Source organism: Chroicocephalus ridibundus, chromosome 2 (genome assembly GCF_963924245.1).
Source record: "Chroicocephalus ridibundus chromosome 2, bChrRid1.1, whole genome shotgun sequence".
Classification (NCBI taxonomy): Eukaryota; Metazoa; Chordata; class Aves; order Charadriiformes; family Laridae; genus Chroicocephalus; species Chroicocephalus ridibundus.
Window position 1 is genome coordinate 18,183,147 of NC_086285.1, and position 14,589 is coordinate 18,197,735.

General features: G+C 36.2%; 1 protein-coding gene across 1 annotated transcript in view; it reads left to right on the forward strand.

The window, feature by feature from the left end:
- The window catches only part of ODAD2 (outer dynein arm docking complex subunit 2), an 88,316-nt gene that overhangs the window by 7,151 nt on the left and 66,576 nt on the right, over window positions 1–14,589 (forward strand). The window contains exons 8-10 of the mRNA XM_063324584.1: window positions 1,864–2,084; window positions 3,801–3,938; window positions 4,146–4,290. Coding sequence (XP_063180654.1) covers window positions 1,864–2,084; window positions 3,801–3,938; window positions 4,146–4,290 — 504 coding nt within the window. The remainder of the gene's footprint in view (window positions 1–1,863; window positions 2,085–3,800; window positions 3,939–4,145; window positions 4,291–14,589) is intronic.

The following is a 14,589-nucleotide window of genomic DNA, read 5'->3' on the forward strand; positions in this document are numbered from 1 at the left end:
ATGGTATTAAATTTGAAGTTGTTTTGTTTGAAAGTGCAATAAGTTCCAAAATGTGTTTTATTTATCCCATAGGTAAGTATTTTTTTAATATGGTATCTACATATTGGTTTACATTTCATAAGTGTGACAATATATGAATCTTTTAGACATAATTACTGGTTTAAAGTATTTTGGAAGTGATTTGGCTTCATTTGATGGTCATGAAAGGGAAAATATAGTAATATTTTAATGATTTTTACATGTCTATTCCTAAATGTTAATATAGATTAATGTTAATATTGATAATAGAGATAATAGACCTTTCTTTACTGGTTTTCTGCTCTTGTAAAGATACTGTAGCTATTGAAGAAATGTGTACCCTTATTAAATAAGAGTAAATAAAGGGAATTTATCCTATTTTCCTTCAATTGTCATAGAAATCACTTCGTATTCCCTGACTGTGTAAATAAGTTTATGCTGAAGTGTATAAATTATACCATTTTAATGGCTTAGGAATATCATATCATATTGCCTTGCTGAAGACTAGAATTTAAACAAGTTAGTACTGTAGAGCTGCAGAGTATATGTATTGGAGGGAAAATCTTCTCTACTCTAGAACTCTGAAAAGCAGAGAAAAGCTGTATTTCCAAGGTTGACTACATTAAATAAATTATGAGTGGAAATAGTTTTGATTTATTTTCTGAGGAGAGGAGAGCTTCAAAAAGCTTGTTACTTACACATATATTACAAACCCAATTAACTTTTATAATATCTTCTTGGCTTTGTTTAAGCTAACATTTAGAATTGCTGTGTTGGCATATAGTGCTGTAGGAAACATACTTTTTACATGTGCTTAGCTGGTCAAGCTGCAGCATCAGTTCCCCTGTGATTTGTCTAGTTTATCATGTATTAAATTGTCTTGTCTAGAATACGTTTTCAGAATGAGAGAATTAGCATGAGTTAGTTTATGATGAGACAGTTGGGTCAGCAAGTCTGGAACAGCCGATTCACATCAGGGACTAGTCAGAAACAGACCGTACTGTGACAGTCTCCTTAAAACTGCCTTGAATCAGATACATAAAGGAATGTCTTCACCTAGCTGGCAGTGACAGCTGCAATAATAATAATAAGTAATGATCATATGCTGTCTTTCCTGTAAAAATTGAATATGTTCCAATAGAGAATAAGAGTTGACAAGACTCCTTTCTGTACTGGATATTTTTGATCAGCCATGGTACTAGACACAGACAGCTGAAGGACTGGTAGGTGCCACTCGTCTCCATTTTTGTATGTGATTTGTTCAACAGTGTTTTGTCCTGAGAGACAGAAGATGAAAAAACTGAAATGGAATGTGTTTATATTAATATTAATTCTAAGCTATGTCAAATTAAATTACTTGGAACTGAAGTCTAGCAGTTTATCATAGCCTACTTTCAGGTTTATGTTCATTTTTTTTTGTGGGAAATTTTTGTAAATTCTTTATGCAGGGAAATAGTTTTTATATAAGTGATGCATTGAAAGCAGAATGACTGACTTTGCAATTCTAGATCTTAAAACTCATTTAGAATTAGGTTCTATAAAAGTGCTTGTGTCACGAATTATTTAAGACATTAGAAATTAAACAACACCCAACACTCAAATATGTTCAGGAAGTTCCAAATTTAGCTAGTTCATTTATTTCAAAAACTTTAATTTGCACACAGTAACAGCTACTTTCCAGATTAATGTTTCAATCTTTCATTCTTTTAAAGGCAATCTAATTTTATCCTTAATACATACAATTTTCAACCACAGCATCCTGAATTGTGCTTATAACTTATTGTTTTAATATGCATTATTCATATAGCAATATGACTGACAAACCATGCCTCCTTCTTTTATTAGGAATACTTTTTTTTTAAAGAACCAACATATGAGAAGAATTATCAGCGTATGGAAGTAGTTGATTCTAAGGTCTCTGGCCAGTCCCAGAACCCTTATGATTTTACAGAAAAGAATGTATGTGAGAAAGTGAAAAGTTCTACAGCAAGACGGAGAACCATTGACAAGAAGAAATTAGAACCATCTATGAAATGGAAAAATACTGGACTTTCTGCTTCCCACAGATAAGTAGTTATCTTCATAATTTAATTTTCCTATAGAACTCTCTAAATTGTCGTAATGATCGGGCTGCATGTTGTAGGTTTGCGTTATTATCTTAAGTTAGGAGCAATAAAACAAAATTTACTACATGTTAATTTCTAAGAAGACAGCACAGTCTACCAAAGAGACTTCTCAGTTTTCTTCTATAATGCAACAACTTTCATGATGATTTTCACAGCAAGGCAGAGAAATATCTTGCAACGATCTGCAGTGCTGGTCTTCCAGGACTGTGGCATTCTCATATTTTTGGTGTAAAATGCCCTTTAAAGCAAGACAGAGTAGCCAATCTAATCTAAACCACACTTTCTGATGGAGGTAAAAGAGATCCAGGATGGAAAATCAGGATGACTCTCACTTATGCTCCCAGTTTTTAATGATTTCATATTATAGGAGCCACTTTTCTAGCTCTGCTTAGGAACAGCCTTCACTAATGAGATTATCTCAACGTTTGGACACCCAAAAATAGAGTATACATATACTGGATATTGTTGGATTTGTCTTTTGAAATCGGAACTCTGTTCTGATTTCATGTTTCCTGATTTTGTGTTAATGAGTAAGAGTGTCTGAAGGAAAGACTTTGATTGCCATCCTACAGAAAAATGTCAGTATCTTCTCAAGTCTGACAATTTGACTTGTTGCAAGAAACATTTCAAGAGATTTTGGATGTGACCTACAGTCATCACTTAAAAAAATGTGGTTTTCCACATGCAAGAAGTTATATTTTTCCACAGTCACTGTTAAGAGTCTAGATGTAGTGAAATTACTTTTAATCATGAGTAGTATTCTCTTTTATTGTTGTGACTGTGATGGTATGATCGGCCCAGGCTTGAAAGGACATTTTGTTTTCACAACATTGTAAATTAGGGACAAAAAAGCACGAGAGATTGTGCCCAGCTAGGCCTAGAAGTCTTCTTGGAATACGAGGGAAGCAAGATATATTGTATTCAGCATGATCAAAGCTATGAACAGCTTAGTGGAAGTACTAGGCAGACCAGAACTCTTCTGCCTGGAAAAAAGATGACTGGAGGACAATAAGATAGATACAAAAAATCATGACTGGAGACGGTAAATAGGGAACAGATAGCCACTGTCCGTTCTCATACAAGAATAAAGGGCATTAAATGAAAATGAGCCAGTGAAACCAGTTCAGAACAAAGGGAGAGACTTCTTCATACAACACATGGCTAAGCTTTAAAATTCTTTGCTGCAGGATGGTAGAGGCCATTTGTTTATGTGAGTTCAAAAAGCAACCAGAGGCATTCATGGAAGAAAAATCCATCCAAAACTGCTAATACAAGGATGATCAGGAGTTCCCTGATTCACAACTTGCTGAGGAATATTCTGGAAAAAGTAATTTCTGTGTTCTTCCATTGTTCTTCTACTGTTACATAGATAGCTGCTATTGGTCATGGTTGGAGATGGTATCCCAGGGTAAACAGACCTGTGGTCTGTCTGCATATACTCATTCTTTGTTCTTGTATCATATACAGGTCAGCATAATATAGTTGTTCTGATATTCCACTATTTTATTAAAGCAAACATAGTCACTTAAGACACAGCATACTTTCTGTTTAATAAGTTTATGGTATAGGTTTATAGACTCATATGTACTGACATAGTGCTTGTCCAACCATAGCTTTTTGATTCTATCTATATATATAATCATTTTTTTTTAATTAAAACAAATATTTTAGTGACAAGGCTGAAAAAAAACATGCTGAAGAAGAAGAGAGAAGCAGTACTGTGTCTCGGAAAATCAAAAAGAAAGCCAGTGGCATTTCTTCTGAATCTGTTAAAATACAACCAGCTTCAAAATGGTATGGGTTACATATTTTTCTTCCTTCAATTCTTTTATTTTTATTTTCCATATCTGCAGTAATTGTTACCATACTTAGTATTTGGCAATGTCAATTATATTTTTCTAATTCTGTTATTAGGCAGTGTTGTCATACCTGTTTAAAATGTGCTTGTTCATATTAGTTTATAGCTGTTTAAAATGGGTGATGCTGTTTATTTATTTTTAGTAAAACATCAGGCAGGTTTGAAGATGTTAGTGAAAGTTCCTCAGAGACTGAGGAAGATGAAGAACAGCCTGTACGTCGTCAGGAAGGAAACACCGATTTGCCATCAGAATATTGGGGAATTCAGAAACTTGCAAAATATTTAAAGGTAAATATGAAGCATTGATAAATTTTCTTAAAAATAGCGCTACTCTTTACCTTCTACATCTGAGGACACCAGACCAGCTCCTCACCGTTCCACCTTCCATATATTTTAGAATAGCCTTGCTATGTAGTATGTTCAAATCCTGGAACTGTGGACTTTCCTATCACACACCCATTTCTCCTGCATTTTTTTTTATCTGCTATTTTTGGCTTATATAGACCCTTAGATTAAACCATCTGTTCAGTGTTATTTAAAACTTAAGATGGTATAATTTCTTTATTAATTATTTGGTTTCTGGTTTGCTTTTTGGGTGAAACTTTCCAAGATATTTCTTTATGTGGATAGTAACTTTCAAGAGTTTTTATTAAAACTGAATACTTGCCTAAAGTCTTTCATCAACTATGATTAATGCATAACTGAAGTAATTCTAACATGGTCTTGTGTCTGGATAGATGCTGTTAGTGGACAAGAAAATGTATGATAAACAGGCATCCTCTAAAACAACAAAAAAGGATTTTTTACACAGACTTGTTGAAAATGTTTTGGAACCTGTAAATATAGATGTTTAGAATTCTGTGTATGTCTGAAACACGTGAAAAAACCAACAACCCTCTACTATTCTGGAAAACTCTAAAACTAATTATGTTTTTCCCTCAGGAGAAATTCCTTTACAAGTTTGTACTGGAATTTATGTACTGTAAGTTACTAATAAAAGTACTGGTTTATTTGTTTTTTTGAATACAGCTACAGAGTATACACATCCGACCAATAAAATGATGGTGCTGGCATTTGGTACAGCAGAAATACTTCTGAAGAATAAGCAAAGCTTTGGCTTCTTCCAGCCCTTTAACCATTGTAGAAGAGTAACTTAGTCTTTTAAAGAGTTTTCAGTGCACTCACACTGCTTGTTCTCAGTTTGTGTATGTGGGACCTATGCTACGGTTGTAGCCCAAGAGACACAGAAAAGTGTAGATAATACAAGTCTCTCTACAGTTCTCTTTGCCTTATATTTTCTAGGTTGGACCTCTATATTCTTGTCATTTTGGCTCTGCTAAAATAACCCTTTGTAAGTGTAATTCAGCATGTAACTTGCTCATCTATAAGCTAATGGTAAACACACTATATATATACATTTTGCATGATACAATTGTTTCTATTTGCATAGAACTACAGTTCAAGGTGTTGTTTTCAAATCTTTCAATCTACTAATAGCTTGCTTCTGTCTGTCTTATGGACCACCTTTTTGTACTTTTCTGAGAGCTCAGAGAAGTAATTTTTCAATGAAGACACAGGGTTCTCCTGGAGAGGATACTTGAAATTCATTACTGTTGATGAACTCCCAGAAATCTTTTCATTGGCCTGTCTATGGACCACCCTCTTTACTGGCAAGGCTCTTCCCTCCTGGTTACATAATTCTCAAACTCCCTTTCCTCTCTCGATCCTTCATTTAGTCATGTTTAGATTTTAGTATTGGACTTGACTGAATACTAAAGCATATCTACACTTGCATGAAGCCATTCTGAATGAAGAGTGAGAATGGCAAACAGGAAAATATATTTTTCATGCTCCTTTGTTTTAGAAATGAGTATATTTTGTTCCAGCTGTCAACAAGCAAAATTACGTAATGGCTTAGAACTAGAAAAAGAAAGCATTTTTGATCAAATCGTGCGTACCTATTCAGAAGTGTTTATAATACAAAATTCTATCATATGAAGTTTTGCTATGAAAATTCAAATGTATCCTTTTTTATGTATTCATGCACACCGGGGTCTTCCTATAGTTCTTTAAATTAGTTATAAATTAAACAAAGTACTTGAAGATATACTTAAAATAGCTCTCTGTTGATTCTTAGCTACGTAAAGCAAGAAATCCCTAGTGTCAGATAAAGCTGAAAAGAGATGCCTCAGTGCCATACCACAGACAGTGGTTGAAATTTTTATTGATGGAGTGCTACTTTAGCTTGCACATGGAATTCATTTTAATTCAAGTATAAATACTGCACTTCTGGCCAGACTTAGGAGATTTTTTGGCATTCTTGTTGTTCATGTAGGCAAGTGTTCATGACACATGCAACATAAGAGAAGATAAATTTATGACTGCAATATTTAAGTATCTACAAGCATATTTATATAGAAGCACAAATTTCAGAGGGCTTGTGTGTCTTCGAAGGTTGCATACACTGTTTGCACATTTTAAAAATTTAATAAAATGCCTTAAATAATAGTAGTTTGAGATACCAAGTTAGAAAATACAATAATTTGTAGGTACAACCATTTCCTGAATGTCTGCTAAAGTAAATGTGAATCAGAGTTCAGGAAGACTCTATAAAAGATCAATTTGCAAATACAAAACTTCCACAAAACCTGAAAGATACCTAGTTTTATTCCAATGTTAGATTGTCATTAAAACTTTAGAGAGTGGTTGCTTCCCGTATAAAGCAAACTTGCCAGTTCCTGTGAGTTATTCCTGTAGGCTGTGCTTTGTATACCTCTTCATGGAGAGAAAATTCCAGTGCAGGGGAAATTCCCTTCTGACTTTTTGCCCTTCTCCATTCCCCCTCCTTTCAGGGAAAGAGCAACCATGTTGGAATTGCTCCACTGGGAAGCAGCTGCTTCTGTGGTCTGGCTCCTTGTCCTACCTTCAAGCTTCCCAGGGCTGTGAAACAGAAGATAGAGCATGTGTGCTCTTGCCATGTCTCCTCATCAACTTAAGAATGGGCAGCAAAGATAGATCAGTGAGCTTGGTGATGGCATTGTGTTAGGCATCTTTTGGGGCTAGAGTAGATAAAATTGTAATCAGTCGCTCTGTTGATGTTTGTAATAGTGAGATTCACTACAGAGAGCCTGCTTCAGACTTCACATTATTTATTAAAGTGGTGCTTCTGAAGTATCCAATTTCTAGGGGAAGGACTATATTTTACATTTGAAAATATTTAGGAATAGGGTGAAGGGGTCACATTTTACAATGATCTTTTTACTCGAAATGGGGAACATCAGGTAGAAATGCAGAATCTTTACAACAGATCTAGGACTGTTCACTGAAAAAAATATAAAAAGAAAATAAAGGTGATAGCTGGGCACAATGCTTTGTGCTGCCTGCTGTTGAGCACTGATTATTGCCAGTTTTAAGATAAAATTGAGATGTTAAGAGATGAATTGGCGCCCGGAATAACTCCAATCTCCAGAATAAGCTTTAATCCCTTAAACCCTTGTGCTGTTCTGTTTTGGTTCCCTATAAGGGTGTGATTTATATATACACCTATGCCAGGGTGAGCTCTGGATAGAGTTCTGCAGGACCATGTCAGTTACAGAATTCTTCCTTCAGTTTCTTACCTGGAAAGTCATTCTACTTTTGGCTATGTTTGAGGGGTATACTAGTGAAACCAGTCAATTCTCACACCTCATGTAAAGTATCCACTAATTTCATATCTGTTTTGAATTACATCAGTTCAAATAACCTCATTCCCAGAACAGCATTGTGGTTCTTTTCTATTTTGGAAACATAGGTGGACAAACCTGCTGTCTTTCCCTGGCTGTTTGCATCTTGTGCCAGGTCCAGGAGCTGGAGAAAAGCTATGGTGCCACTCAGGAGCTAGGGAGGATGTGCCCCAAACACAGGTCCCAGGTGCCTGTGTGTGCTGGTGCTGCATTGCAGTGGATGGCTGGCAAGGGAGGGTATCTGTCACGTGACTCAGTGAAATCTTGTTGACTGGACAAGGCAAAGGTTGAAAGAACTGTGGGATACACTGGGTATTTTCAGGTCTGCTCCACAGCTGCATTTTGGCAGGACCTTTGGAAGAGTGTTGTGTTCAAGCAACATTTCTGTAGCTGGCAGGAGGCCCCTCTGTATTGGGCTTATATTACATAAAGATGGCAAGCAGACCAGGGAGGCAGAAATGTACAGGAATATTCCTTCTGCCCTTTGCCTCTTCCCTTTTCTTCCTCTCCAGCTCCCTCTAAAAATCCTCACTTATTTCTAGGCAATTGGGTCAAGGAAATGGAAGTCTTAAGAGATCAAAGCTATAGGTTTGCTTCTTACAGTGTGTGTGTTGCAGTGAGTATTGGCTGGGCAAGATCTACTGCCCAATCACTTATGCTTCCCCTTTGCAGTGTGAGCAGAGCTGAGCCAGGAGGATGTACTGTGGCTGCTGCACCACAGGCAGAGTTTATTTCCTCTTCTCAGGAAGCTCAAATATATCAGATAGGGAAATGTAGCTGTGTGTTGGCTTGCAGGAAGAAATAGTGGATCCCCAGCTGAGCTCTTTGTACATGGTGGGCACTAGTATTCTTGGGGAAGAAAGATACAGTTTAGAAATGCAGAAAGTCAAATAGACACTGAAAAGATGCAGGGAGGCTCTGCCAGGAGCTGAGATGCAGGATCTGAAATAAATGGTATGGGATAGTTTTATTCCCCAGGAAAAGACAAGGAGACGTCTGGAGGTTGGAATTTAAGGGCTTGAGGCAAACCAGGGTGTAGGAAATCCACGTATGCATGAAAGATAGGAATGTGGACAAGGAAGATCCAAACTATTACAGAAACAGGGAGCCTGTTTCAGAACATTTGAGGACCAAATCTTAAATGGCAGCTGCATGTGTGCATGCATGCATGCATGCTGCATGCATGTCTTTTGTAGTGTATAAACAAGGTATGCAATGTGACATTTCTCTCCTTGTAGGGGAAGAAAGAGGGAGTCAAAAACTGCTTGCACGCTTCCCTACTGTGCCTTAACATAAAGGCAGTCACACTTTGTCTCTAAGATGAAACTTGTCATATCTGTGGTCTAAGCTTTTAGATATCTGAAAAATAGATATCTTCCTCATAAAACTTTGCAATAGAAAACATCCAACCTTTCAAAATAAATTATTACTTTTTTGTGCAAATGAAAATTGTGTAGCAGTCTCAACCCTCCTGTGGTCTAACAGGTGTGTATACAGCAACTCTTTTATATGAACGAATTATAATTCACGGCATTTGCGAAGACATTGATATGGCTTCTAGATTTTTCTCAAAACTTGCATGAAATAGAGGATAGACACAGTATTTTTTAACTGCATAATGGAAAACTGTGGCTTTCTTAAGTTACAACTGTATTGGAAGTGTTCCAAATTGTTAAGATTACACTAGTACTCATTATAAAAGTTTAAATCTGTTTCATAAACTATGCATTGATTAAGAAATCAATCGTATTTTGGGATTAGCAAAAAAGTTATTTTGTTTTATTCTAAAATACAGGACCTCAAAAGAGACACGAACATATTAGCCTAAGGAATAAAGTGTGTCTTTTAGTACTAATTCATTTAAAATGAAAGTACACAAAAAGTAATTTGAAATTTTGTGAGACAAGAAAAAATAGTATTAGTGTTACAGTGTACCCACTAAAGTACCAATTGTTTGTTTACTTATTTTACACATTGTAATAATGCTCAAAAGTTTTGTGGTAGTCATAGGAAAAGTCTAAAATCTCTGGTATTTATGGATATCCCTGAACAACAAACCACACAGAGAACTGCAGATAAAAATTCTGAGGAACTACCTCTCAGTTTCTTGACTCTGCTTCCATTTTCCCAGGAAGAATTACTGGTAGATAGAACTTTACAATTGTAGTTGGATACTTAAAAGTTTAACGTAGAAGTTATGAATTTGGTCAGATATGTAACAAACTTGGAAATTATTTTGTGTGCAAAATTATTAAAGAAATTTATCTGTAATCTTGAAATCTGGCCCTAGATGTGGAATAGAAGCAAATATTAGGATCTAATGGCAGGAGCAAAAATATTTAATCTGTGTAGGAAATATATTGCACATTATATTATTTTTTCTGCAATCTGTGGATAGGAGTTAACTCTTTTTTCTTTATAATATCACATTATCAAGATGTGCATGAGATTATATTTTAGCTATTAAATACAAAATAAGCATATATAAGTGCATATAAAATATTTTTGTATATAAAATAATTTTCTCACTGTGTTTTCAGGACTGACCAACTTCGCAGATAATTTGGCTAACCTTATTAGTAGTGTCTAACAATAAATCTTTTCCCTTATGAAAGTATATGGTGGGGTAATATGAGGGAGCTTATTACAGTTGAATTGAAAGATCAAGATGAAAAATAAATTTTGCTGTAGTTTGGCTAAGTGGTAGACTGTTATTTTTCAGAAAATACCAAATGCATGAGACATAATCATATGCCACCTGCTAGTGTTTCTAGGCATGTGTTTGGCTAACCTGTCAGCCTTGGCAAATAATCTCTTTATTATCACACTCTTCTCCACTGTTCATGAACATCTCCTGTTCCCATCTTCCAGTATTAGCCAAGTGGGGTTTGTTTTTTTTTTTTTCATTTCAGTCAAGAATGTGATTACTGAAAAAAAGGGGATAAAAATATGGAAAAACTGCATTGCATAGTTAAGATATGTATTTTTTTAGCAACCTAGCCAGTGCTGATCATGAAAAAGAAATCTTTTTATGATAAATTTACTGGGTAGGAAATATTGGCAAATGGTGAACTTGCAAATTATTATTATAATTGGCAACTCTGAAGCACTTGCATAGCTCTCTCCTCAAAATACTGTACAAACAATCATTCCTCATCACAAGAGACATGTAAAATTCATAACAGCCCGTTGATTTTTGACCATTAACACCAACTCTGATGAATTTCTGTGTAGTGCAGGTTTAATTAATGTTCTGAGGGTCACCCATTCCAGAGTTTCATACCTGATTAGATGAAAGACAAGATAGAAATAAAGGAAAAAAAGGGAAAAAAAAAGTGGAATTCAGCAAAAAATGAGAAAGAAGAGGTGGTATGTCAAAAATTAAGGGCTGAGGAAAAGAATGTAAAATAACTGATGTTTGATTCTCCTCTTTCTGCAGGATTGTATTCTGTTGTAAAAGCAGGTAATGAAATTAATGAGCTACGGTTTTGACACCATAGCTACCGTGCTTCTAAAATAATTGTAAATTGACACAGCTGTCTCCATCTGACTTACAGCTTTATAATCATGAAGTAGATAATCAAATTGGCTTTCCTAAAGAATTAGAACATAATTGTGTCTTAAAGCTACCAAGAATTTTAAGAAGTGTGAACAGCATTCTTCATTGGTTTTAAGTGTTCCACATTGCATCTAGGCTTGATTTAATCACAGCTTCCTATACACACAGTTATTTCAGGAGCCTGTGCTTTATCCATATCTTCATCTGTATTTGTTTTTTCTGTGCTCTCACTAAGCTCAGTTTTAAAGTTTGTTTTATTTCTCCAAAGAAAATTTTTCTCTTAGTTTTTCATAGACTGTTGGTATCATTTTGTTTTTCTTGAAAAATCTTGTTTGGCTGGTTTCAAATCACACTGTCTTTTTTGCCTGCTCAGTGCTTATGAAATTTCAGCAGCTTGCTAGGTCTCCAGTATAGTCTGCACAGGCACAGGTCCTTCCTAGTTCAACCTCATTAAATTTTCTCCACAGATTCACTTCCACTGGTTTCCCAAATGAGTTGGATCCATAAAAGTAAAATAGCTGTAATAACATTAAAGCTTTTATTCTTTTTGTGAGCCAAGTGCTAGGCAAAATCAAAATTGCTTAGGCAGGCCTGACACTGTCAAACAAGGTCAGTAGTACATCTGTATTACAGGCGGCATATGTCAGATCTCCAAGGCTGTAGTCAGGATTTACAAGTATCAATGTTAAATTAAAAAATTAGCAGTGCTATTTGTCTAGGTTGGTTTTTTTTAGAAAATTTAATCCTAGACCCTTTTCTCTTTCTCATTCAATCCTCATTTCCTGCTAATTTCTTCATGTTCTTTTAAAAATATATATATGCTTTATTTTCCACAGATGAAGTGGCCAAAGGAAAAGGAGGGGGCCGTATCCTTGTTCAAGTGCCAAGACATAAAAGGCAATACCTTGATTGGGATTCATCTCACTTAGCTCTAAATGTAAACAGAGTAGGTGTTTGTAGCTGAGCTGGGCATTCAAGGCTACCTTTACGATCAGTGGAAAAAATAAGTACTTTTAGGATGTGATTCATCTGATATTTTAAGCATCTAATTCAGAGTGAGATGGATCACGTTTTCAGCTTCATTGTTGACTTGATCTCAATTAACAGGAATGTAGGATGGCTATAGATGACTCGATCTTAATTATCAGGAATGTAGGATGGCAGTAGATAAGTGGATTTAGACAGATGATTCCCATCCCCACAGTCTTCTGCGTTTGAAATCATAAGTGAGTGTAATGTGATGTAATCTTCTAGGCTTACTCTTATTCCAGATTCTTTATGGAAATAGGGGTTTGCATGCTTTCTGGCCTTTTTTCCTTGCAGTACTTTGTGAAGATCAGCGTTTTTGGTAACAGCCTTAGAAACTAATTGGCAGTCCTCAGTTAATGGGAGAATTAATTGATGGGCATCTGCTAGATATCTATGCTCTAACTTGGGCGTAGCCAGCTTAGTGAATGTGCTTGAGATTTGTTTACATAGACAACAGGCATGTATGTGTTCAGCATCCTATAGGTTTGTCTTGCTTCTAGTTCTTCATAAGGGTTTCAGTAGACCAGACCTCCTGTCTTTGCACAGCTCTTTACCTTCTTATCACCATATGTTGCATTGTCTTTGGAGCTCTTCAGGGAGTGGGCTGCAAAGTATCCTCACATTTTTAGGATGATTCTTCTGACGTTATGTTGGTCAACAAAGAGAGTGGCTATCTGGATTCTGGAGAAAAGCATGAGTAAATAAAGATCTGGAAGGAATTTGTAAGAACTAGCTATCCAAAAAAACAGCAACATGTGAAGATTTTGTGGCATCTGACTGAGATTGTTGTTGTCTGAGCAATCAGAAAAGCAAAGTAAAAAAAATCCAATAATTTCTACACAGGTGCAAAGGACCTTAGCTGCCTTCTGGTCACTAAAACATACATATGTCCTTTCTTTGAGGAATCATATGAATCCAACTCACTCACTGTTCTATGAGAAACAGCATTTTTGTTCTCTTTACCCAAGAATCACTTTTAAGTTTGTATCTTGGCCTTCTGAATTACTTTAATCTATATTAACCCAACTAGCTGTTCTCACCTATCTGTACTGGCACATAATACATCTGAGAGCTTGTTTGCTTGTGAAACAAATTTAGCCATATTTAGCAGTTTTCCTGAAAGAACATTGTTTCTTCGGTTGGTATCTTTTAGCTAGTCGCTATCTTTTAGGAGGGAGCTTGCATAGCCAGCGTAAAGGGCATCTTTATGGGATGGGAAGGAATTGGGAGAGAAGCATAGCTCAAGGACACCATAAGCCCTAAATGTTCACTGCTCATGTCAAAGGAACATTTTGAAGGCCATTGAAGGATTACTGTAGGGTAAATTTGTCTCAAGGGCTTGTGATTTATGTGGTATCACATATGACTTCAGCCAGAGAATGAAGGCAGAAAGGGAGGAAAGAAAGTGGATAAAGACTAATGTCAGGTGGAAGCCTATATAAAAAAATGTTTGCAAATACTTAGATTTAAGGAGATAATCCACTTGCAACAGGACAGTACAGGACTGCAGCAGTTTTAGATTGAATAAAGTTAGTCCTGAATGCCAGGGCCTGATTCCCTTAAACTTGATAAAAGGATTCTTTGCTGGCCTTGCAGAAGGTTTGAAGTTTTTCAACTTGCAGAAGTTTTAGTTTAAATATTAGGAAGAAATTTTTTACTGTAAGGGTGGTGAGGCACTGGAACAGGTTGCCCAGAGAAGTTGTGGATGCCCCTTCCTGGAAAGTGTTCAAGGCCAGGCTGGATGGGGCTATCAGTTTAGAGCAGGCAGCAAGATGGAATGGATATCTTCTTTAACCTCACAATTGAAGATGTTTTGTCAAGCTGTGAGTGGTATTGGCCGTGTTTCTGATGCTCATCAGGCAGGTTGAGTATATGTGTGATGACATTGCACACTACTATGACACTTACTGTGGCAATGGAGTTCCCACCCCAAAACGATTTGTTATTTGATGGTAGAAGTTAGTGTGACTATTTCTAGAGGGAATTTTCTGACCTTTTAGCCACAGATGTAGACATGCAGAAAGCTTTGCATTTCAATACCAGAGAGCATTGAATGTAACAGCTCTCCTATTGTGTGTGACTCACCGAGTATGTAAGTCTCTGTTCTCCAAAGCAATCTCTTCTGAAAGTGAGGACAGGGCAGGACAGTGACTGAGATTCAGTATGTCATGATCCAAACAAACAAGTGAGCAATCTCACTTCAGTTAGGGCTGAAGAAATGTGTGGCCTGTCACTTTGAAAAACATGGTCCTATCATCAAGGATGCTGAGGTAAATC